The 21946-nt window shown below is 46.5% G+C and overlaps 1 protein-coding gene across 19 annotated transcripts in view; it reads right to left on the bottom strand.

Moving 5' to 3' along the window:
- Positions 1 to 21946, bottom strand: part of RIMBP2 (RIMS binding protein 2) — a 240764-nt gene that overhangs the window by 215308 nt on the left and 3510 nt on the right. For 16 of the 19 annotated variants that reach the window (XM_053279070.1, XM_053279076.1, XM_053279081.1 and 13 more), the window contains exons 2-4: positions 20325 to 20444; positions 13930 to 14148; positions 12932 to 13066 (exon numbers count right to left, since the gene is read on the bottom strand). In XM_053279070.1, coding sequence (XP_053135045.1) covers positions 12932 to 13066; positions 13930 to 14148; positions 20325 to 20444 — 474 coding nt within the window. Of the gene's footprint in view, positions 1 to 12931; positions 13067 to 13929; positions 14149 to 20324; positions 20445 to 21774; positions 21839 to 21946 lie in introns of those variants that run through there. The other 3 variants (XM_053279071.1, XM_053279073.1, XM_053279075.1) reach the window with 2 other exon arrangements.

Raw genomic sequence — 21946 nt, 5'->3', positions numbered from 1 at the left:
CCATCAACCAATTAAAGCAACTTTACTTGGAACAGCCTATATTTGACAATATCTATAATTATAACAGCAACAACATTGATAATAAAATTCAGCCTTCCCAGGTCCTTGGGAAGGACTCGATGTCTGGATAAAACAAACCAGTCAATAACTCCTGTCTGTGTAAACAAAAATATGATGATGGTGGTGGTGGTGGTGGTGGTGTGTTTTTTAAGGTTGTCACAGACAGACAGCTGCATGGTGGAGTTCCAGCCAGAATTAAGAAAGTTAAGTGAGAAATGTTGTTCATTTTTTATTTAAAAAACAAAAATGAATTAAAAATCAAAACAAATGAAGATAAACAACACACACACATGAAAAACAAATGAAAAAGAAAATGTTTCTTCTCACACCCCTAATATACGTCATATATAAAACTCTCATTAACTGCATAGTTGTGTTTTCCAACAGAGGATGGCAATATGGGCTTGTAGCTCAGTGGTACAGCATCCGCTTTGCATGCAGAAGGTTTACAGTTCACTCCTTGGCATCTCCAGGTGGGGTTGGGAAAGACTCCTGCCTGAAACCCTGAAGAGCCACTGCCAGTCAGTGTAGACAATACTGAGCTGGATGGACCAATAGTTTGACTCAGTAGAAGGCAGCTTCCTTTTTTTTAATTTTTTTATTCATTCATTTATTTATTTATTTATTTATTTATTTGATTTCTATACCGCCCTTCCAAAAATGGCTCAGGGAGGTTTACACAGAGAAATAATAAATAAATAAGATGGCTCCCTGTCCCCAAAGGGCTCACATTCTAAAAAGAAACATAAGATAGACATCAGCAACAGTCACTGGAGGTCCTGTGCTGGGGGTGGAGAGAGCCAGTTACTCTCCCCCTGCTAAATAAAGAAGATCACCATGTTAAAAGGTGTCTCTTTGCCAAGTTAGCAGGGGTTATGTTCCTACAATACGCTCAACTGAGATACGCGAATTGTGAGGCACCCATGATCAGTTTGCACATGTATGTTTGTCACCAGACAACTGCAGTTGTCTGTGTTTGCATGTGTGAACAAGCCACAGATCAGACTCGGTGGACCGAGTGCCCATATCACCTTACATCACTTCCCTTGCATCACTAGAACCATGACACAAATTAACAGCTGTGGGCTGGTTCAAAGCATGCATATTTTAGCACTTGATATCAAGTGGCATGAAAAATGGTGATTTGGAGGCTTGGATGAGGGATCCAGCACCATGGAGGGAACCTTCAGTATTACTTCAAACCCAAAGCTTTCCAATGGAGGTCTTTCCCACTTCCATTGAGCTGCGAGGTAGTGAAAGCAATCACACAATGAGAAGTCACATGATGTACATGCATACATGAACCAGTCCTAAGTGTTGTGTTACTAAGCAGAGATAACACCAAAAAATAAAAATAAAATTGAGGCAGGGAGCACAGAAGGGGCAAAGTGCATTTATGGGTGGGCGAGCTATGTCCCACTTATTAGATTTCTGAAACTGAAATGGGGGGCAGGTGCAGGGGGGGACAAACTACTTGTCTGAGGGGGTGCTTGTCCCCCTCCCAGAGCTGTCATTGTTACTAAGTGACGTGCACGCCTGTGTAAATCAGACCTGAGCCCATCTCTAAGATTGCAGGCGGCCGGTGCAATAGCATCAACATTCAGGTTCCTTACATGCTTATTTATCAGGAAGCCTCCTTTCTATGCCTCACTCCAGCTTGCTCTGCACTTCTGTATTCCACGCTTGCCTCTTAAGGTGAATCTTTTCTCCTTGCAGCTATTCAGTCCTGGTTTAGCCTCCTCTCTTATTGATCACAGCCTTAACACTTCCTTTCTGTGGCCAGGTAGAGGGGTGTGTGTGTGTGTGTGTGTGCATGTACGTGTAAATATATAAAAATAAGTGATTGCTCTAAGACTCTGTCCTTCTGATTGGCAGATGCAATGATAATCCACATCTTATCTGGCATACTGCATGTGGATAAATTGCTGTACTGAACTGGGTATTATGAAAGCCAATTGTGGTGGTGTTGTTTTTTAAAAATATATATATATGCTGGATTGGGGATAGGGTTGCCAACTCTCCAGGGTTGGCCCAGAATCTCCAGGAATGGGCATTAGCAATAGCAATAGCAATAGCACTTACATTTATATACCGCTCTATAGCCGGAGCTCTCTAAGCGGTTTACAATGATTTAGCATATTGCCCCCAACATTCTGGGTACTCATTTTACTGACCTCGGAAGGATGGAAGGCTGAGTCAACCTTGAGCCCCTGGTCAGGATCAAACTTGTAACCTTCTGGTTACAGGGCAGCAGTTTTACCACTGCGCCACCAGGGGCTCAGTGGCACAGCCATTAATTTCCAGATGACTATTGAAAGCAATCAGAAAAGTTGTACAGGCTTGATATATTGTAAACCGTTAGTTGGGGAAACATCCATCGGAGGAAACATCCATCAGGGAACAGATTCAGTCAGAGTTGGCAGCCCTATGCGGGGGGGGGGGATCCATTGATGGGTGATAAAGCTCTGTAGGTGTTGCTTTGAAGGCCTGTGATTTTTCAGAGGCATTTAGTTGGCCACTGTAGTGGTAGGGGAAAGGATGCTGGACTAGACAGGCCTTAGCTTGACCCAGCAGGGCTACTCTTACAAAATGGATGAGGCACACATTCAAAGGCAGTGTGCCCCTGAGCTGCAGTTGTTAGAGGGCATCACCAGCAAAGGGATACCTGTGGGCTTCCAAGAGGCATTGGGCCGGCTGCTGTGGGAAGCAGGATTTGAATGAGGGACCACCATGTGAGCACTGGAAGATATTCCCCTTAGGGGATGGGGGCCCTCTGGGAAGAGCAACTGCATGCTTGAATGCAAAAGGTTCCCAGTTCCCTCCCTGGCAGCATCTCCAGATAGGGCTGAAAGAGATGTCTGCCTGCAACCTTGGAGAAGCTGCTGCCGGTCTGTGTGGATAATATTGAGCTAGATGGATCAGTGGTCTGACTCAGTAGAAGGCAACTTCTGATCTTCCTAGGCTGCTAGACCAGCTGGATTTTTCATCTGATCCAGTGACCTTTTCTTTCATTCTTAAGATCAGACAGTGTCAAACATGGCTTCTGTGCACCAACTTATCCACTGCTGCAACTGAGGATGATGGGAGAGTTGGCACACCATCAGGATCTATATAGGTGTCTGTCTATGTCTGTGTGTGCACACACCACTACCCCCAGTTGTAGTTAATGCTAATTGAATAAAGAATGTGCATGCACACCAGTGGCAAGTTCATGACCAGATGCTGGAGGAGGAGATGTTGGAGGAGGAGGAGGCCAGAAGAATGTTAGTGAGCTCAGTGGTGGAGCCTCCATTTTACATGCAGAAAAACCCAGGTTTAATTCCAGGCATCTCCAGATAGGGCTAGGAAACCCTTGATTAAACCCTGGAGAGGCACTGCTGCCAGGTAGTGTAAGCAATCCTAGGCTAGATGAACCTGTGGTCTGGTTCAGTATAAAACAGCTTCCAACATTAACCTGTGGCAAGGCATTCATAGCTCAGTGGTAGAGCACCTGGTTTGCCTGCAGAGGCTGCCAGGTACATTCTCTGGCAGGTCTGGAAGAGTCCCCTCTGAAACCCTAGAGAGCCATCCTGGAGAGTCAGCCAAGGCAGCACTGAGCTATGGGTCTGATTCACCATAAGGCTGCTTCATAATTTCCTACAATAAGAAATTCCATTTTTAAAAATTTATAGAGACACTCTCTCTCATTGGTCAGAATGCTGGAAGCGGGAGGGAGTTTATTTCATAGTCAGCAACTGAGTAGAGTATTTACAGTGTTTTGCTTGTACTTTCCTCCTTATATTTTCATAAGTAGAAGAGCCATACCTTTTCCTTCTTAACAAAACAATGAATGCGGTAAACGCAGAGATGGAGCAGCCTATATCCCCAAAGGGACCAGTATCTTGCAGGCATCCCACACACTCCATGACTATGGCCCTAACAGATACTTGTTTACTTTCACATGAAGGCAATGAGAAGGTGCATCAATGGACCTTTTAAGTTGATAGCTGGCATAGCCATGTGGTTAAGGATCAGAACTTCCCTGGTTTGAATCTTGCCTCTGCCATTAGCTCACTAGATGGCCTTAGGCAAGCCTCTCAGCTTCCAAGCTGCAACATGGGGATAATAATACTTACTTACCTTACAGTGTTGCTGTCAGGATTACAAGACATGTGAAATGTTCTGAATACTCAGAACACTACACAAATGCTAAGCATTATTATTCCTGGTGTGTGCACAGTCTCATGGTTTGCAGGGGCCATAACTCAGCAGTAGAGTATCTGCTTTGCATACAGAAGGTCCCAGGTGCACTCCCTGGCAGCATCTCCCAGAAGGGCTGGGAAAGACCCCTGCTGACACCCTGGAGAGCCACTACCAGTTAGTGCAGACAATATTGAGCTAGCTAGATAGACCATGGGTCTGGGGAAGGACCGTAGCTCAGTGGTAGAGGACCTGCTTTGCATGCAGAAGGTCCCAGGTGCAATCTCCAGCATCTCTAGGCAGGGCTGAGAAAGAATCCTGCCTAAAACATTGAGAGGCCACTGCCAGTCCGTGCAGGCAATACTGAAGCAGATGGACCAATGGTCTGACTCAGTATATGGCAGCCATTAATTGCCCAGTCTTCTTACAAAGTCCCCATCACTCTGCTGTTCATTGTACCCATGACTGCCACTTCCCTCCTGTCTTCTGTCTCTGTTCTCTCCCCCACTGGCAACATTTGGATTGGAGGCTCCTAGGGGCAGAGATATGTATGGTTTCTTAAACTGCCACTCTCTAAAGCACCAGGTACTGTTCTTCATAACAGTTTACTTACAAAGTGCCTAATGCTGTGCTAGGTGCCGTACATATTATAGGTAGGTGGGTAGGGCTGGCTCCTTGACCACAGCTTACCAGTTAAGAAACAAAAATGCAAAAGAGACAGGGGAAACGTAGGGGAAAAGATATGGAAGAGGAATATATATTAAAGGCACTACATAAGTAATAGAAGTATACAATCGCCAGTGTTAATGCACACTCACCATTCAACTCTCTGTATGCATACATGCATAGACACACACATTGCACACAAATGTTTCCATACAATTCAGGGATAGTCCTCAGAAACATACCCAGAAGGCCACCACTTGTGCATATATAGTCTTCCTTGTGGAAAATAAGACACTCCAGCTATCTAAAGCAGGGACAGAAGGAGTTGCCAATGCCACCCCAAACAAGCTCTTGCCACATCACCACCACCACCGGATGCACTGGATGTGCAGCCCAAAAGGCCGACGGAAACGGCACAGCTAATTTCATTAACAACATCTCCAAGGGAATCATAATGACACCAACGACTTTGCTATGACACTCCGGCGTTGCTCTGAGAAGCAACTGGATACCGTAGAGCTGAACTGTGTTAATGGAAAAGGAGGAAGAAGGAGCCGGTGTGTGTGGTGGTGGAGGGAGACAGGGAGACACTCGCTTGGATGGTGACTAAGTTCGCCCCTCACAGAAGCCGAGAAACACAGCAGAGCACCGTCAACAACTGCCAGACGCCTGTCTTATCTTACAGAGGAGGACAGGCTCTTGCCTAAGGAATGACATATGGATAAAACGCCATAAAGAAGCAAAACATCAGCAAGATTGCAGGGGGAGCAATAGGAAAAGAAGAAAAGAGGATAGAATCGTCTTGCACGAGGGTTTAATCTCCTCCGCTCTTTATATTTTATGCACACAGGATGTGACGGCTTCTGTGGCAATTCCAGCAACCCTTTCCCCCCCATCTAGGGGGGGAAACCTGAAGGACATCAAAGTCCTCCTCACAGCCCAGCATCAAAATAAAGTTTGCCTGCCTGCAGGGATGGTGTCCTTTCCTGCATCAATGTGGAGAGGCAGAGGGATGGGGGTGGGTGCAGAGAAAGCGAGAAAGGCCAAAGATGGGTTAGCCTCTAAGCCAGTTAAGCAGAGACAGCTATTTTCGGAAGCTGGAGGAGGGAGAAATGAACAAGCTCTCGCCTTACCTTAGAACGGAGCGTTCCCCATATTCCAGGTTCTGCCACCAAAGCAGAGAGAGAGAGGGAGAGAGGGAGGGAGGGAGAGACCGCAGTCTGGTTAGACTACCGGCTGGTCCTGAGAGGAGGAGGAGGAGGAGGAGGCGGCGGCGGCGGCGGCGGCGGCAGCAGCGCGCACGTTAGCACGGCTTGCGGTTCAGGCTCCAAATGATCCTGTGGCTGCCTGCAGGGAGGCAGGCGATGGAGAGAGCATCATCGGCCATGCAGCAGCTGCCGGAGCCTATGAAACAGCAGTGCTTTGGCGCGCGCACCCCGCACACAGAAGCACACACTCATGCAAACACACACACAGACACACACACACAAAGATGGCTTTCCTCTCCTCCCTGCCAGTTTCCCTTTCGCATAGCATTAGCCCTGACACCCGGAGCAGGCGGTGTTGATGGGAACTGACAGGAGGCCGGGGAAGAGGCCAGGGAGGCAGGGTTACAATGCAGAGGATGGAGGAGCGGGAGAGAGAGGCAAAGGCTGTGGATTTTGTTTTACCTCCTCCCAGGAAAGGCCATCATAGGACAGCCTCGGCAGGTCAGCTGAGGCCCAGCAAGTCCAGCCAATGAACTGGAAACCTGCGCTGCAACCTTTTCGCCACACACACACGCACGCACCCCCTTTTAAAGCCTCCCTCGCTCTGCCACTGGAAGCCTAGGGGATTCAAAGGCAGAGAGGTATTAGAGGCAGATTAGCTGGAACGTCCCAAGCAACCATTCGGCTTCCCCCACCCCCTTCCTTTGCAGAAGACAACTGCAACCCAAACGCACACGCTCAACTTCAGGTTCCAGCTGTGTGGTCAGGCAGCTGCCTAGCAACTGGGAAGAGAGGAGCGGGGGGGGGTGGTGGTGGAAAGAATTAAATATATAAATCCTAATGAACACCTGGATTTCCTTGCAGGAGGCCAAACATATCACTCCCCCCCCCCAAGGCAACTGTTCTGTAAAACAAATGCTATAGGCAGGGGCATAGCAGCAACTGGACAAGGTGGCGGGGGACACAAATGTCCCTGGGCCCCTGAAGGGGGGGGCAATACTGGCTGGTGATAGCTTGCTCTTTACTCTCCCCCTCGCACCTTTCTTTGTGTTGCTGCGAGCTGCCCAGAGAACAATTTGTTATTGTTCCATTGTTATTGTTATTGACCCATCTTCACTTGTGGTCCCAGGGACCACTCCAACCTTGCTATGCCCCTGGTTATAGGGCACACTAAACTCTCCCTATTAAAAAAAAAAGGATCTGGAAATACGTTCCGGATCCTCTTCCTCCCTTGGACATTTTATATTTCCAAAGCTCCTTTAAATAGTTAATGTTCACTGCAATGATTAAGTTCATAAATAGTTTATTCTTTTCACACTGCAGAGAGGCAGCTTTAAAAAACCCCACCGTATGTGTGTGAGTACACCCACACACACACGCACACACACACACTCATATGATAGAATCCTTCCCAGACTGTGCCACTTTGGTTTGCAGGTGGTAGAGGGAATAATCGATATTTTTAACACTCCTCCATGTCAAATATTCCCTGCATTTAAAAAGCGACCAGATCAGGGATAATATTTCTCCCTGAAGTGCCAGCTAACTACATACAGGGACCTTTTGCTATGGTAGCATTATTCAAATACGTGCTGAATCTCCTCCAATCTCACATGGTACAATCCAAGTTGACCTCTACCAGAGGGCTTTTCTGAACATGCAGATCAGCCTTGAGCAAAGGCATTGCCTATGGGGAAATATCACATGATCTACTTTATCCTATCAGAGACCTAGATAAGTCCTGCAGGTCTGGTTTGTCACAACTGTTTCTTGTGCTCAGCCGCGATACAAAAGTTGAATATTTGTCTGATTTCCCTCACCAGAGTCCCAAGTTTTGCTATTTTCAGGCCTTGTGGCATTTGCTAGCTTCAGTTGCAGATCTTCCTCACAAGACCCTAGCAATGGCTTCTACTAGCCCTATGGCAAGAGGAGACCAGCATGACTGAAGACACCGGCCGCATTCGCATGTAACGCAGAACCACAGTTGAAGTGCCAGAGGTTCCGTGAGTGTTACATTCAAATGCATGCAACAGAGGTTCCGTGTGGCAATGTACCCAAAGTTTGGATTTTCTGCCTCCGATCTGAACTCTCAAGTTGTAGTGAGTTTTGTTGCTTCAACACAAGGTTGGACGCAGCCTGCATTTAATCTGAATGTGGAACCACAAGCTGCGTCCCATGGAACTGGAGCTGAGGGAGAAAGCTCCTCCCTCAACGAGGCTGTGATTGGCTGTCCTTCATGGAATAAGGGAGCCCACACAGCCAGATCCCCCTCCTCTCTGCACTCTCACTGGCTGCAGAAAGGGAGCTCTCAGTTACGTCCAAATTTGGATGGGAGAACAGGGGGATGGGATTCCACGTCACGTAATAATACAGCCACTGGAATGTGGAAAGCATCCTTCTCCTGCCAGGGTTGCCAAGTTTTTATTTCAAATATACTAACCTTCTGAGTCTGGCCTGTGGGAACAGCCAAGGCTGAATTTGGCAGATCAAGGGTGGAGGTATTTAATGGTGGAGCTAAAATGGAATGTAACAAAGCTGCCTGTCCTCAAGATTATCCAGTGAAGCCCTCTTATGTAGTCCACTGCCTTACAAAGTTTGATTGGTAGCAATATAATATCTAGACCCATTTCAAACTGGCTTTCTGGTGGGTTATGGATTAGAGGCTGCCTTGGTCAGTTTGATGCATGATCTCCAATTAGGAACTGACAGAGGGAGTAAGACTCTGTTGGTCCTTTTGGATCTCTTGGCAGCTTTCAATACTATCACCAGGGGTGTAGCTATAATTAGGCGGATGGGTTCAAAGAACATGGGTCCCCCAGGTCCACCCATCACTATTTTCTTCATTATCTCCCTCACTCCAAGGGGCTGCTGGGGAAAGGAGTGAATACACCCCCCCTGCTACACCCCTGCTATCAACCATAGTATCCTTCTGGAGTGCCTGAGGGGTTTGCAGGTGGGAGGCATAGCTTTGTAGTGGTTCTGCTGTTACCTTTCAGGCAGATTCCAGATGGTAACGTTTGGAGACTGTTGCTCTTCAAAACTGGAACTTTTATATGGTGTCCCCCTGGACTCCAAATCTCTCCAATGCTTTTTAACATCTATATGAAACCACTGGGAGAGATTATCAGGAGATTTTGTCCAGGTTGTTTTCAGTATGCTGATGACACCCAAATCTCTCTTCATGTCAACTTCATCAGCTGAAGGCATAACCTCCTTAAATGCCTATCTGGAGGCAGTGATGGGCTGGATGAGGGATAAAAAACAACAACTGAGGCTGTATGCAAATAAGATAGAGGTACTTATTGTGTGGGGTCAGAACTTGGGAGACTATTTTGATCTGCTGGATCTGAATAAGGTCACACTTCCCCAGAAGGAACAGGTAGTCTGGGAGTGCTTCTGGATCCAAACCTCTCCCTGGTGTCCCAGATTGAGGCAGTGGCCAGAGGTGCTTTTTATCAGCTTCGGTCAATACACCAGCTGTAGTCATGCACACGGACCGGTTCGGAGGCCATTCTAAAGGCCTCCAGACCGGTCCGGGCACGGGGTGATTTTGGTTCGGGTGGGGGGTTCCACTCAAAACAGGGGGGGCTTTACTCACCCCTTCCATTAAAGTCCCGTATTTTTTGTAGTAATCGGACGGCAAGGTGCCACCCGCTTCAATCTCCTCTCGGCGCGGGCTCCTCGTATCCATAATCGGGGCGGCAGGATCGCTCCCAGTCCCTGCCGCCCCCTTCAAGCTAAGTCCCCCTCGGCTGGCGGCTGCCCCCTGAAGCTCCCCAGAGGTCCCCCGCCGCCCCCTTCTTTCCAAATCTACCCCCATTACAAGAGAACGGCAGGAGAACTCCCTGCCGGCCCCTTCCCCCTTGCCGGCTGGGCTGCAAATGGCTTCTAGGAAGCCTTTCGCGCGCGCGAAAGGCTTCCTAGAAGCCATTTGCAGCCCAGCCGGCAAGGGGGAAGGGGACGGCAGGGAGTTCTCCTGCCGTCCTCTTGTAATGGGGGTAGATTTGGAAAGAAGGGGGCGGCGGGGGACCTCTGGGGAGCTTCAGGGGGCGGCCGCCAGCCGAGGGGGACTTAGCTTGCATGTGGAATGTTTTTGTATACTTTCCCAGTAGCAAAAAAGGAGAGTTTTGCTGGGATTGCCACTCAAGCCCAGGGGGGATTTAAACTCTGTTAATTATTGGGCGGGGGGTGGCAGCCTAGATCCTAGTTTCGGAAGAAGTCTTTGCTTGGAAAGCATAGAGGGATGATTCAGCATTTTTCTTCCCTTCGTGTGGGCTTGCTCTGAGACAAAGACTGGTAATCTGCTACACCATGTCTAACAACTTTTTAAAAGTCCTTATTTTTTCACCCAAGCTTTTTAACTTGACTGTGGTTTTAAAGTGTTTTAAGGTTTTCATTTTTGTCTTAATTTGTTTTATGTTGGAAACCACCCAGAGATGGAAGTTTGGGGCGGTCTACAAATCAGATAGATAGTGTTATCAGCTGAGCTTATTCTACCTGGCTCTCAGAAACCTCTCTGTTTGAAGCTGCATCTCCAGGCTTGATGATTGCATTTTGGCTATGCTCGGGAACTGCACCGCAATGTGAGCTCACAGTTTATGCTACAGTACATGGGGACAAGTAACTTAGTTGGTGATAGGCTGGTCACCTCTAGATTTGGCAGTAAACAACACAAATCAATGTGATTAGATCCATCTCCCCCTCTGTCTAGATGTGGCCCCCCAGCTAAGCAGACTCCAGAACTAGCTACTGCGAGTTGTCTGGCATCCAAGGTCATTCTGGACTTAGAGTGAACTCTGAGACTCCTCTTTCCTCTCACAAGAGAGATAACACAACTTGCTAATGAAACCATTATACTTAGTAAGGGAAGATAAATAAGACAAGTGCAGCAACAACCCTCCTTCACAAAAAGAGATGAGTCAGTGACTCATCTGGAAGTGTGCCTACTGAAACTTTTGACAGAATTATTGGAAAGCCCTTCCCAGCACAGGATATTCTTTAACACACCTGCAGACTCTAATTTTCAGCTCAATCAGCCTTGCATACAATAGGCTATTCACACACTGTCCTACCCAGGGAGGACAATCAGTAACAATGCATTCCGAACAAGCATGTCTGGGCTCTGGGCATTTCAGCAAAGCATGACAGCAGAAAGGTGCCCCAAGGCACTTTTTGGGATATAAGTATCCCTAACTCCATGACCCAGTGTGCTCCCTTGTGCTTTACACTGGGGACTCCAATGGCAAGCAACCTTCATGCTCTCTCAGACCTTCCTCTGGAGACTCCATTCTGCATTCCCCTCTCCATCCTACTGGAGACTCCAGTTGTGAACAATCTTCATGCTGAAGACATATTTCTGTGCCCCAATTCTCAATTGGGTATCAGCCGCTCTGCCATCGTATGCTGTACTTTAGCTGGCACGACCAGAGCGGAAATTACTACCTGGATTGGTCCGTGTGCCAATCCAGCCAACTTACCTAGCAGGTGTGGGAAGCTGGGTCCACAGAGACACTTTTCTCGTGGGCATCCCTCCTTACACCAATCCTTGCAACCCTCCTACTCTCCACCTCGCTGTCCCTGAAGGACTGAGTCTCCCACTGGTCAAAGCCCTGTTGCCTAGAGACAAGTACATTATAGCAGTTGTCCAACTCTCATGACCCCAATCTATAACTTCTTTTAAAAACTTCCCCCTTCCCCCTCTCTTAGCATCTCTCTCTTGCCTGCCTGGGAATTTACACATGCTCTGGAACTTTAAGCTAAATGTGTCTTACAATAGTCTATTTGTAAACATATTTGTATTGCCTTTATGTTAGTACCACCTAGTAACTTAGTCTTATTGCTTTTATTATTTTTCTTCCAATAAACTGTTTTTTATTCAATTAAAACCTCTCTCTCTAGCCAGCTTCTTGAGTTCAGATGCTTGCACAAATTAAAACTGCTTGGAACTGTCTCCCCTTTTGAGCTAAATTCCCCACATTCATCCGAATCAGGGGGTGCTGACCAATCATCCTCTAGGCAGTTCCATCAACGATAGACAGACAAGACAGTAGGGGCTTTTCTCTGGTGGCACCCACTACATGGGATTTCAAGAAGCTAGATCAACCCTTACTACCAATGTACTGCTGGTGCTTGAAGGCTTTTCTGTTCTAACAAGCTAAGTTTGGTTCTGTTGCTAACTAATTCTAATCTCTCTAACTCAGGAGCTCCCAGTCTTGAGTAGCCAGGCCAATATGGCTGGGGATGATGGGAGCTGTAGTCCAACAACATCTTGGGACCCAAGGCTAAGAATCCCTGCTATAACTTATGTTATTTTTAATGTTGGCTGTTGTATTGTTTTACTTGTTTGATTTCTTTGTTTTTATACTATAGTTGCTTTTTATATATTGTTAGCGAGAGATTCATATAAATATGTATATGAATGAATGAAAATCTGGCAGGTTGGTGGGAGGTCTAGCCAGACCCTGAAAAAGTCTGTTGCATCTTGGAAACACTTTGGTGAGATCTGACTAGCTCTTCTTTTTCAGAGATAAATATTTTTTATATACACTCACAATTAAAAACAGACTTGTTTTCATGCAGAAATTTTAAAAAGGAGGTAGGTAGGGGTGTGTGTGTGTGTGTGTGTGTGTGTGTGTGTGTGTGTGTGTGTGAGAGAGAGAGAGAGAGAGAGATTTGTAACCAACATGTTAACTATCATAGATATTTAAGTCAGTGTGGTGTTTATATTTCCAAAAATTCAATTTATAGTTGTGATAACTTCCCCAAAGTCTCTTCCCTGTCTCCCTTCTTTTCATACCCAAAGCAACCACAACTCTTACCTTGCTTGCTGACAAAATATACCCAGGGGTCCCAGCAGGGAAGAAGGACAACTGCCTTTGGAGCCACAGGAGTTCCTTCTGAGACTGTTTCATCAGCTCCTCCACATCACTCGGCTTTTGACCCATCAAACCTTCCTGTAACACCAACAAGGTTGCCTTCAGTAACTGACATGCTTTAAAAATATATCTATGATCACCTGGAGTTGTCTCTTACTGAATCAGACCATCTAGCCCAGTACTGACTATGCTGAACTCTGAGTGCGGAAAGGACAATACCTGAGACTAAGTTTGTCAGGGTCAAGTTATTAACATGTCATTTGGCCCAAACAGAAATGATTGAACTTTGGGTCCCATGCAAGTGTATTCAAGGGCTGTCTTGCTAAAGTCATCATTTCACACCCTGCTGTGTTTCTGCAGCACATGTGTATGTGTGGTTCCTTCTTCATAGAACTACACAGACTCTATTGAACAAAGGGAGGCAATGGAGTGAAAATCCAGGCGAGGGGGAAGGAGGTGGAGTGGACTGACAGCTGTTGAGGCCACTCTCAGACCCTCTTCCCTGTGCTACTCTTCCAAACCAAGCACAGGCTCTGTCCACCATACCTGCCATTACCAGCTTTCTGAGCAAACACAAAGCTTTTGCTATTAGCGATCAGTCCCTGACCTCCCCAACTTACAGAACTTTGGTTATCCAAAATTAGCAACCCTCTCGAACAGGGGTTCCCAATCTGTGGTTTTCCCAGTGTTGCTCAACTACAACTCCCATCACCCGCAGCTACAATTTAGAACATAGGAAGCAATTCACCCTTTGATCCATGTAGCTCAGTGCAGTCTATGCTGACTGGCAATGGCCCTCCAGGGCTTCAGACAGGAAAACGTCTTTCCCAGCCCTAATTGCAGGGTAAGCCACAGATTGCACTGGGACCTCCTGCATGGAAAGGAGATGCTCTACCACTGAGCTACAGCCCCTCTACCAGAAGTGCAAGTTTCACATTTACCCTCAGACACCCAAGCCGGTTCCTGAGCTCCTCACACTCGATTTGCAGCAGACAAACCTCCAAGTCCTTCAAGCTGGGAGTAGGGAACTGGCAGCTAACCTTTTCTTTCTTCAGAGGAGCCAGGTCAGTTTTCTTCTTTGACTGAGTTTTTTTAGCCATTGTTTTTAAAGGCTGAGTGGATGGACAGGAAGTGGATGTAGAAGATGGACTGCTAATCTGCTAAAAAAGAAGTTGCTAATATTATTATTAATTACTTCTACTGTTAAATCACCCCACCCTACATCTCTAATTCAGGCTTTCATTAATTTCTGATTCTGGTTTGCAACTCATCTAGATAATCCAAATGCACACATGGCAAAGTTATCCACATTTCATTTGTTTTGCTTTTACTGATCACTGACAGTTTTATAACAATCATTGATGCCATTAAACTAATTGCATCTCTTTCCATTTCCCTCTGGTTATAAACTTTTTACAGCCGATTGTTATGCATCCATTTGGCGAGAACCAGAGTTCATTATTATTTTCCCTCTGTTTTAATTTTAAAACAAAAAAAATACTGTTTTATATTATGTTGGTAACTTTGTATCTTAGGACCAAAGTACCTTTGGGGATAAAGGAAGTTGGTGGCAACACGAAATTGAGAACTCTTTAAAAACAAACAAACCAAAACCAAAATAAAAATAAAATAATGGGAGCTTGGATTGGAACATTGTACTTACCTGAAGAGTCCATTCTCAGCAGGGAAGTGGAATGCATCCAAGAGCGGGTTGCTCTCTCCCATTCGCTCCTAGACAGGGCCAATCAGACTTCAACAGAGGGGCCCCCTCCTGCGAGTGGGAGGAGCCTCCCCTGAGAAACCCAGTACTGACTGACTAAGCCAACAGTGCCCATGACAATACAGTGATAAATACGTTGACAACAGATAACAGAAACCAATAACTCAAGAGAGGAAAGGAACATAAATATTCCACACCTCTAAACTGCCACTTCCCCAAGGGAGGAATCATAAGGATATATTGTGAACCCAAACCATAACTACTGGCCTGACAGGCAAGGAAGCAGAGATGCAGGCGGGGCGGGTGCACTCTGCTTCCCTGCTGAGAATGGACTCTTTGGGTAAGTACAATGTTCCATTCTCCAGCAGGGAAGAGGAGTGCATCCGACAGTGGGACCTACATGAGCCTCAGTCCCATTGGGAGGGAAAATCTCCGCTTCCGAAGTTTTGACTACCTGCTGAAGTATCCTTCTGTCGAATGAAGCGTCGGCTGATGCTAGAGAACTCAGCTTGTAGTGTCTGGACAAGGACCAAGTCGCTGCCCGACAAATGTCAATTAGGGGAGCCTGAGTAGAGAACACGGCTGATGTAGCCACGCTACATGTGGAATGAGCCAGCATACCTGGTGGTGAAGGGACTCCAGTGGATGCATAGGCCTGAGATATGCATACACAAATCCAACAGTCCAGAGTGGAGGATGAAACCCTTTTCCCCAGGGCACAGACACTGAAGGAAACAAAGAAAGTCTCCAACTGGAGAAAACACCTAGTCCGTCTGATGTAAATCTTTACGGCCCGCCTAAGGTCTAGCGTGTGCCAGGACCTCTCCTTCACATTGGAAGGGTTAGGACGAAAGGAAAGCAAGAAAATTTCCTATGAAAATTGAATTAATCTTAGGAATGAAAGAAGGATCTATACGTGATCTGGAAAGATTTGACAAAGCTCTTGCCTAATGGAGAGCGCCCCCAGCTCAGAAACTCTATGAGCCGAGGTGATGGCTATCAAAAACAGAACTTTCCAGGATAGAAACTTAATGTCTACTGTTCTCAAGGGCTCAAAAGGTACTTTGGTTAGAGCCTGTAGCACCAAATTTAGATCCCATGTGGGGAATCTGTGCACCACTGGAGGACTCAACGGGGTCTCCCCCCTCAAAAATCTCTTTACATGGGGATGGTTCAACAGTGACATGGAATCATTGACCCTCAGCACCACAGAAAGTGCCGCCACCTGTCTCCTAAGAGTATTTGTCTTTAGATACCTATCTAGCCCATCTTGCAAGAAAGAAAGGATTTCCGTGGACCTGAATCTCTGCCAAATCCTTCTGAATTGTTGTTTAGAACCACTCCCCCGATCCATGCTCTGTTGACTGAGCCAATTGGCCTGGATGTTTTCTACACCCCAGACATGATCCGCTGATATTGACAAGAGGTGGCCCTCTGCCCAATCGAACAGAAGAGTGGCCTCCGACATAAGGGACTTGAATCGAGTGCCTCCCTGATTGTTGACGTGCACCTTCGTGGTCACATTGTCTGTCTGGACAAGCACATTAGACTGGAGAAGGGATGGTTGGAAGGCCAAGAGGGACAGGCGGATTGCCCGCAGCTCCAGCCAGCTTATACTGTGGAGTCTTTCCAGAGCAGGCTCCCGAGAACATGGATCAGGGCAGCTAGATCCTGTTTCAACCCCCTTCCTGCCTTCAAACACACCTGTGATATGGAAGCTGCCTTTGAGGGAGCAAGGGAGGGAGGGAAACCACCCCCATCTCTGTATCTATGCAAGCCCCCATGTGAGTGATATGACACGACAGAATCAGCGTGCTCTTTTTGAAATTCACTACAAACCCGTGTTCTTGAAGCAAGTGGACAGTAGTTCCAACTTGTGCCCTTGCCCAATGGATGACAATCTGATCAACAGATCGTCCAAGAAGGGATAAACATGGATGCCCCTGGTCCTCAAGTGCGTCACCAGTGCCACCATAATTTTGGTAAACGTCCGCAGTGCAGATGAGAGACCTTTTACAGGCCTCCAAACAGGTTCGAACATGGTGGGGGGTTTGAAGTTCAAACCTGGGGGGATTGGGATTCACTATAAGGGCAGAGAGTGCACTTACCCATCCTCCCGCTCTCCCCCCGTCGGCACTCTGTTTCTGTAAAAGCCTTTGGGGCAACAGTGTACCTCCCTGCCACCCTTTCCCCCCTCTTCAGCCAGAAGTGGCCGGAAGTACTGGGTGCGTGTGCACATGTGCCTGTCTGGCATGTGCACGTGCACTTAGTACTTCCGGTCACTTCTGGCCACTTCCGGCCAAAAAGGGGGAAAGGGGCAGCAAGGAGGTACACTGCTGCCCCCAAGGCTTTGATGGAAACCGAGTGCCGGTTGGGGGAGGGGTAAGTACACCCTCACCTGCCCTTAAAGTGGCACCCCCCACCTCCTCGAGCCACCCCTGCCCAGTTCCATGCACATCCCTACCCTGCCTTTTCAGAGCCAGACAGGGCAGAACTGGGTTTCTCAGGGGAGGCGCCTCGCACTCGCAGGAGGAGACTCTCTGGGGAGCGTTGAAGCCTGATTGGCCCTGTCTAGGAGCAAATGGGAGAGCGCAACCCGTTGTCAGATGCACTTCTCTCCCCTGCTGGAGAATCAGCAACCCAAACTGCCAGCTTAGAAATATAGGAAGCTGCAGAGTCAAACTCTTGCTTCATCTAACTCAGTGTTGCCTTGCACTGACTGGCAGCAGTTCTCCAAGGTCAGGAGTCTTTCCCAGCCCTATCTGGAGATGCTGCAAGGGGGTGAACCTGGGACCTTCTTCATGCAAAGCAGATGCTCTATGACTGGGTTATGGTGCATACCCAGACCACTGGTCCATTTAGTTCAGTATTATCTCTGGTCCATTTAGTTCAGTATTATCTGCTTTCCAAGGTTTCAGGCAGGAGGTTTCTCTCTCAGCCCTACCTGGAGATGCTGGAAATTTAACCTGGATGCATGCAGAGCAGATGCTCTATCACTGAGCTGCAATCCCATCCCCACATATAAAGCAAGTGTGTAGCTTGGGGATATTGCTGGACCTGGCTCTGCTTTTGGATGGTCAGGCAAGAGGTGGTGACCAGAGGTGCCTTTGCACAACTTCAGTTAATGCGCCAGCTGCATCTCTTTCTCAAGAAGGTAGATCTGGCCACAGTTACCCATGCCTTAACAACATCACGGCTGGATTACTGCAACATGTTCCAAATGGGGCTCCCCTTGGAGAATATTCAGAAACTGCAGCTAGGATTTTTATCCAGTGTTCTTCCTTGGGACCATATTGTGCTCAATCTGAAAGAGTTCCATAGGCTGCCAATTTGTTTCCATGTCCAATTCAAGGTGCTGTTGTTGACCTTTAAAGCCCTTAGTGGTTTGGGCCCTGGATATCTGAAGAACCACCTGCTCCCAAGGGTTTCTGCCCCCTTGACAAGGTCTTCAGAGAGGGCTCTGCTCCGTGTGCTGCTGATGAGGGAGGCTCGGCTGTCATGTGTTCGGGACAAGGCCTCCTTGGCCACTGCCCCCAGCCTTGGGAATGCTCTCCTGATTGGCATCTGCGCTTCCGTTTCCATAACAGCTTTTAGAAGGCAAGTAAAAACATGTTTTTTTAACCCAGGGTTTTAAGATGAGTGCTGTATTGCTGCTGCTCATCTGGATAGTATTCTTTTATTGTTTGTTTGTTTGTTTGTTTGTATGTAGTTTTGTACAGTTTTTAATATTGAAATTTAATATTTGTATTGTGTGTTTGTACAAAAGATACTGTAAACTGCTTGGGATTATTTTAATGAAAGGCAGTATACAAATCTCTCTCTCTCTCTCTCTCTCACACACACACACACACACACACACACACAAACGGCTGGACTTTCCTGGAAGAGTCCCAAATAGTTATTTTTCATGTTCTTCCAAAGAGGCCATAAGAGAAAGGGTTCAAGTGTGTGAAATTCCACCTTTCAAAAAATTTCACTTGTCTTATCAAAACTCTTGAATCTTCCTACAAAACTCCCCAATAGGAATCTTCCAGTTCACCTCAAAACACTGCCTGATGTAGAATGGATAGACAATTGCTCCCCACCCCCCTATCAAAAGGAATAAGGCTACATCCTAGCACCTCTTGAAAAGCCCTTTAGGGAGATGCCCCTTCACAGAAAGCAACTGCCCTCTGCTGCTGAGCCACGTTTTCTGCAGCCAAGAGGCTCATCAAGATTCAAAAACAAAGCACATGGAAGAGTCAGAAAACCAGGGTCAAAGGAGGCCAAGTTGAAAGAAAGAAAATCTGGCATTGCTAAATGGAGCGGCTGAATAGGCAAAGGCACAGAAAGGTCCTGACCTTGTGAGCTCCAGAGGCATCTGGTTGGACAAGAGGATGCTGAACTACATGAACAGACCTGGCAGCAGGGTTCTTATGTTGAAATACTTCCACCACGCTTAAACGTTGCATCTCTCTTCATCCAGATTGACGACTCCTTCCTGATCTTACTTTTATAAGCAATGTTAAGAAGAGTACAGAAACAATCCCACCCTGTTTTTTGCAAGGAGCATAGGAAGCTGCAGTATCGTCTGCACTGACTGGCAGTGGTCCTCCGGGGTTTCAGGCAGGGGTCTCTCCCAGCCCTACCTCGAGGTGCTGCCAGGGATTGAACCTGGGACTTTCTGCTTGCAAAGTAGATGTTCCATCACTGAGCTACGGCCCATCTGCAGACTATCTTACAGCCCTCCCAATGAAAACCAGCGTAGACTCTGCTTAGCCAAGGGGATAATTCCTGCTTGCTACTGCAAGACTGTAAATAGTCACCAAAAGATAACACGAAAAGGTCATACGTAAATACTCCAGGTTCACTCATATTTAATTATCTTCAACGAACCTCCATTTCCGAAGCTACAAACCAGGTCTCCCACTGAAATGCCAATCATTACACCACTTGGACACTGAGATATTAAACAGCTTCTCACAAATAGGCCATGACACTGGCCTGAAAAATAAGTAATTTGGTTGTTACTCCTTCAGCGAACACAATTTTCATTCACTCAAAAGAGTTAATTCATGGACAAATGAACAAGGAAAATTGAATAAAACTGTGATGTGTTACCCGCTGCTAGATCTGCCCATGAATATTTAACAGGCAAGGTTCCTATTAAGCATTAACATGTTGCGAGTAAGTGGCAGAGTGAAAGAGGGCAAGCATTGCCAAAATGCTTGGATATATATTGATTTTTAAAATATGTATATGCAATGAATTCTTGTAATGGGCACATGACTAAAGAGACCTTGAAAGAGAGACCCTCCACTTGAAGATGCAAGGCTGTCTTATACTGTCAATGAACAAGGTGGTGTGTCTTGAGCTTTTTTTTTTTTTTTAAGGCAGCCAGTCTTTGATAGGGGTAATGGGGAAACCTCCTAGAACTGCAAAAAAATCTCTCTGAATTCTCTAAGTTATTTGTTAGTTCAGTATATTTTGCATTTTGTCCCTAGAAGAAAATCACTTGAATGAACCAAGTTCTTGGTTCATTCAAGTGTTTTTCTTCCCGGGGACACAACACAAAATGTTCTGAACTTTGCCTGACATGTGAATAACTATGAGACACCACTGAACTGTAAACATTACCTTGCTTTTCATCTTTGGGTTCAGAGAGGTTCTGGTCTTCCTGGCATTTCTCACTTCACCTTTGTAAGTCAGGTTTTTTGTCAACAAGCTTCCTTTCCCTCCTCCATTCTGTGTTTTAGGCTGTGGAGCACAATTGGTTATATCTGTTCAGGACAGTTCAGAAGAAGTGCCTGTTTATCTATCTGCCTCTTAAAACCCCCTCAAAAGCTCGATTTAAATTTAAACAAAACAAAAAACAAAGCCCACCAAGTTTCTAGTTCCTCCGGTTGCTGAATCTAAGTAGTCAGGGAAAGTGCTGAGCTGCCTTTCCAGTGGTTGTGGACATTGCTCGAGTGCTTTATAAAACTCCCGTATCTGATTTCTCTAGGGCTACAGAGGTAATTCCAGCCACCTAATGGAGCAGCGGGGAATTGACTTGCCTAGCGAGCAAGAGGTTGCTGGTTTGAATCCCCACTGGTATGTTTCCCAGACTATGGGAAACACCTATATCAGGCAGCAGCGATATAGGAAGGTGCTGAAAGGCATCATCTCACACTGCACATGAGGAGGCAATGGTAAACCTCTCCTGTATTCTACCAAAGAAAACCACAGGGCTCTGTGGGCGCCAGGAGTCGACACCGACTTGACCAGCATAACTTTACCTTTACTTTACAGAGGTAATTATCTCAGAATTGTTACAGGAGTCCAGGAGAGACTGACGTTATCTTCCCAAGAAGCAGTGCTGCTTGGATGTGCCTTATATCCAACATCGTTACTCCAGGGGAATGAAAAATGTGGTACTGTCAGAAAATTCAACTGTACTCAGGCAGAGCAAATTAACTACTGTTCCCTTAAGGCTGGGATTGTAAGCCTTGGATCTCTAGATGATGTTGGACTACAACTCCCATCATCCCAGTTGCAACAGCAGAGTAGTCCCAGTTGCAACGGCAGAGTAGGCTGCAGTTTGAGACCCCTGGTTTAGGAGTAATTTTGCTGGAGACCTGTGTTAGAGTCCCACCAGTGAACTTTCTACCGATCCATCCATCCATCCACACCACCCATTAAGAAATGTTTATCAATACCTATATTGATATTTTAAGGTACAAGAGTACTAGGATCAAGTGCTTACCAATACCTGTATAGTACTTGCCACCTAATGGCACAGTGGGAAAGTAACCTGCCTAGGGAGCAAGAGGTCATTGGTTCGAAATCCCCGCTGGTATGTTTCCCAGAAACACCTATATTGGGCAGCAGCAATATAGGAAGATGTTGCAAGGTTGCAATGGTAAATCCCTCCTGTATTCTACCAAAGAAAATCACATGGCTCTGTTGTCGCTAGGAGTCGATACCAACTTGACGGCACAACTTCACTTTACTTTAAAAAGGTACAGATGGATCAGTATCTATGCAGTACTTTATAAGATACAAGAATATTTGAATCAAGGTTCAACAGATCACACATTCAACTCACATCTAAAAAATAATGACCAAGGTAGGTTTCTAGCTCTTATGATTGAAAGGATGTGGCTTCAAGGTGTGCAGGCCAGACCTGGCGAGATCCAAGAAGCAATTTACTAAAGCATTAAAATTACGCAAAGCAGTGTTTAAAGGGCCAGAGGAATATGCAAACGATAATCCTGCAA

Source organism: Hemicordylus capensis, chromosome 15 (assembly GCF_027244095.1).
Source record: "Hemicordylus capensis ecotype Gifberg chromosome 15, rHemCap1.1.pri, whole genome shotgun sequence".
Classification (NCBI taxonomy): domain Eukaryota; kingdom Metazoa; phylum Chordata; class Lepidosauria; order Squamata; family Cordylidae; genus Hemicordylus; species Hemicordylus capensis.
The sequence above is the reverse complement of the archived record's forward strand: the minus strand, read 5'-3'. Positions and strand labels throughout refer to the sequence as shown.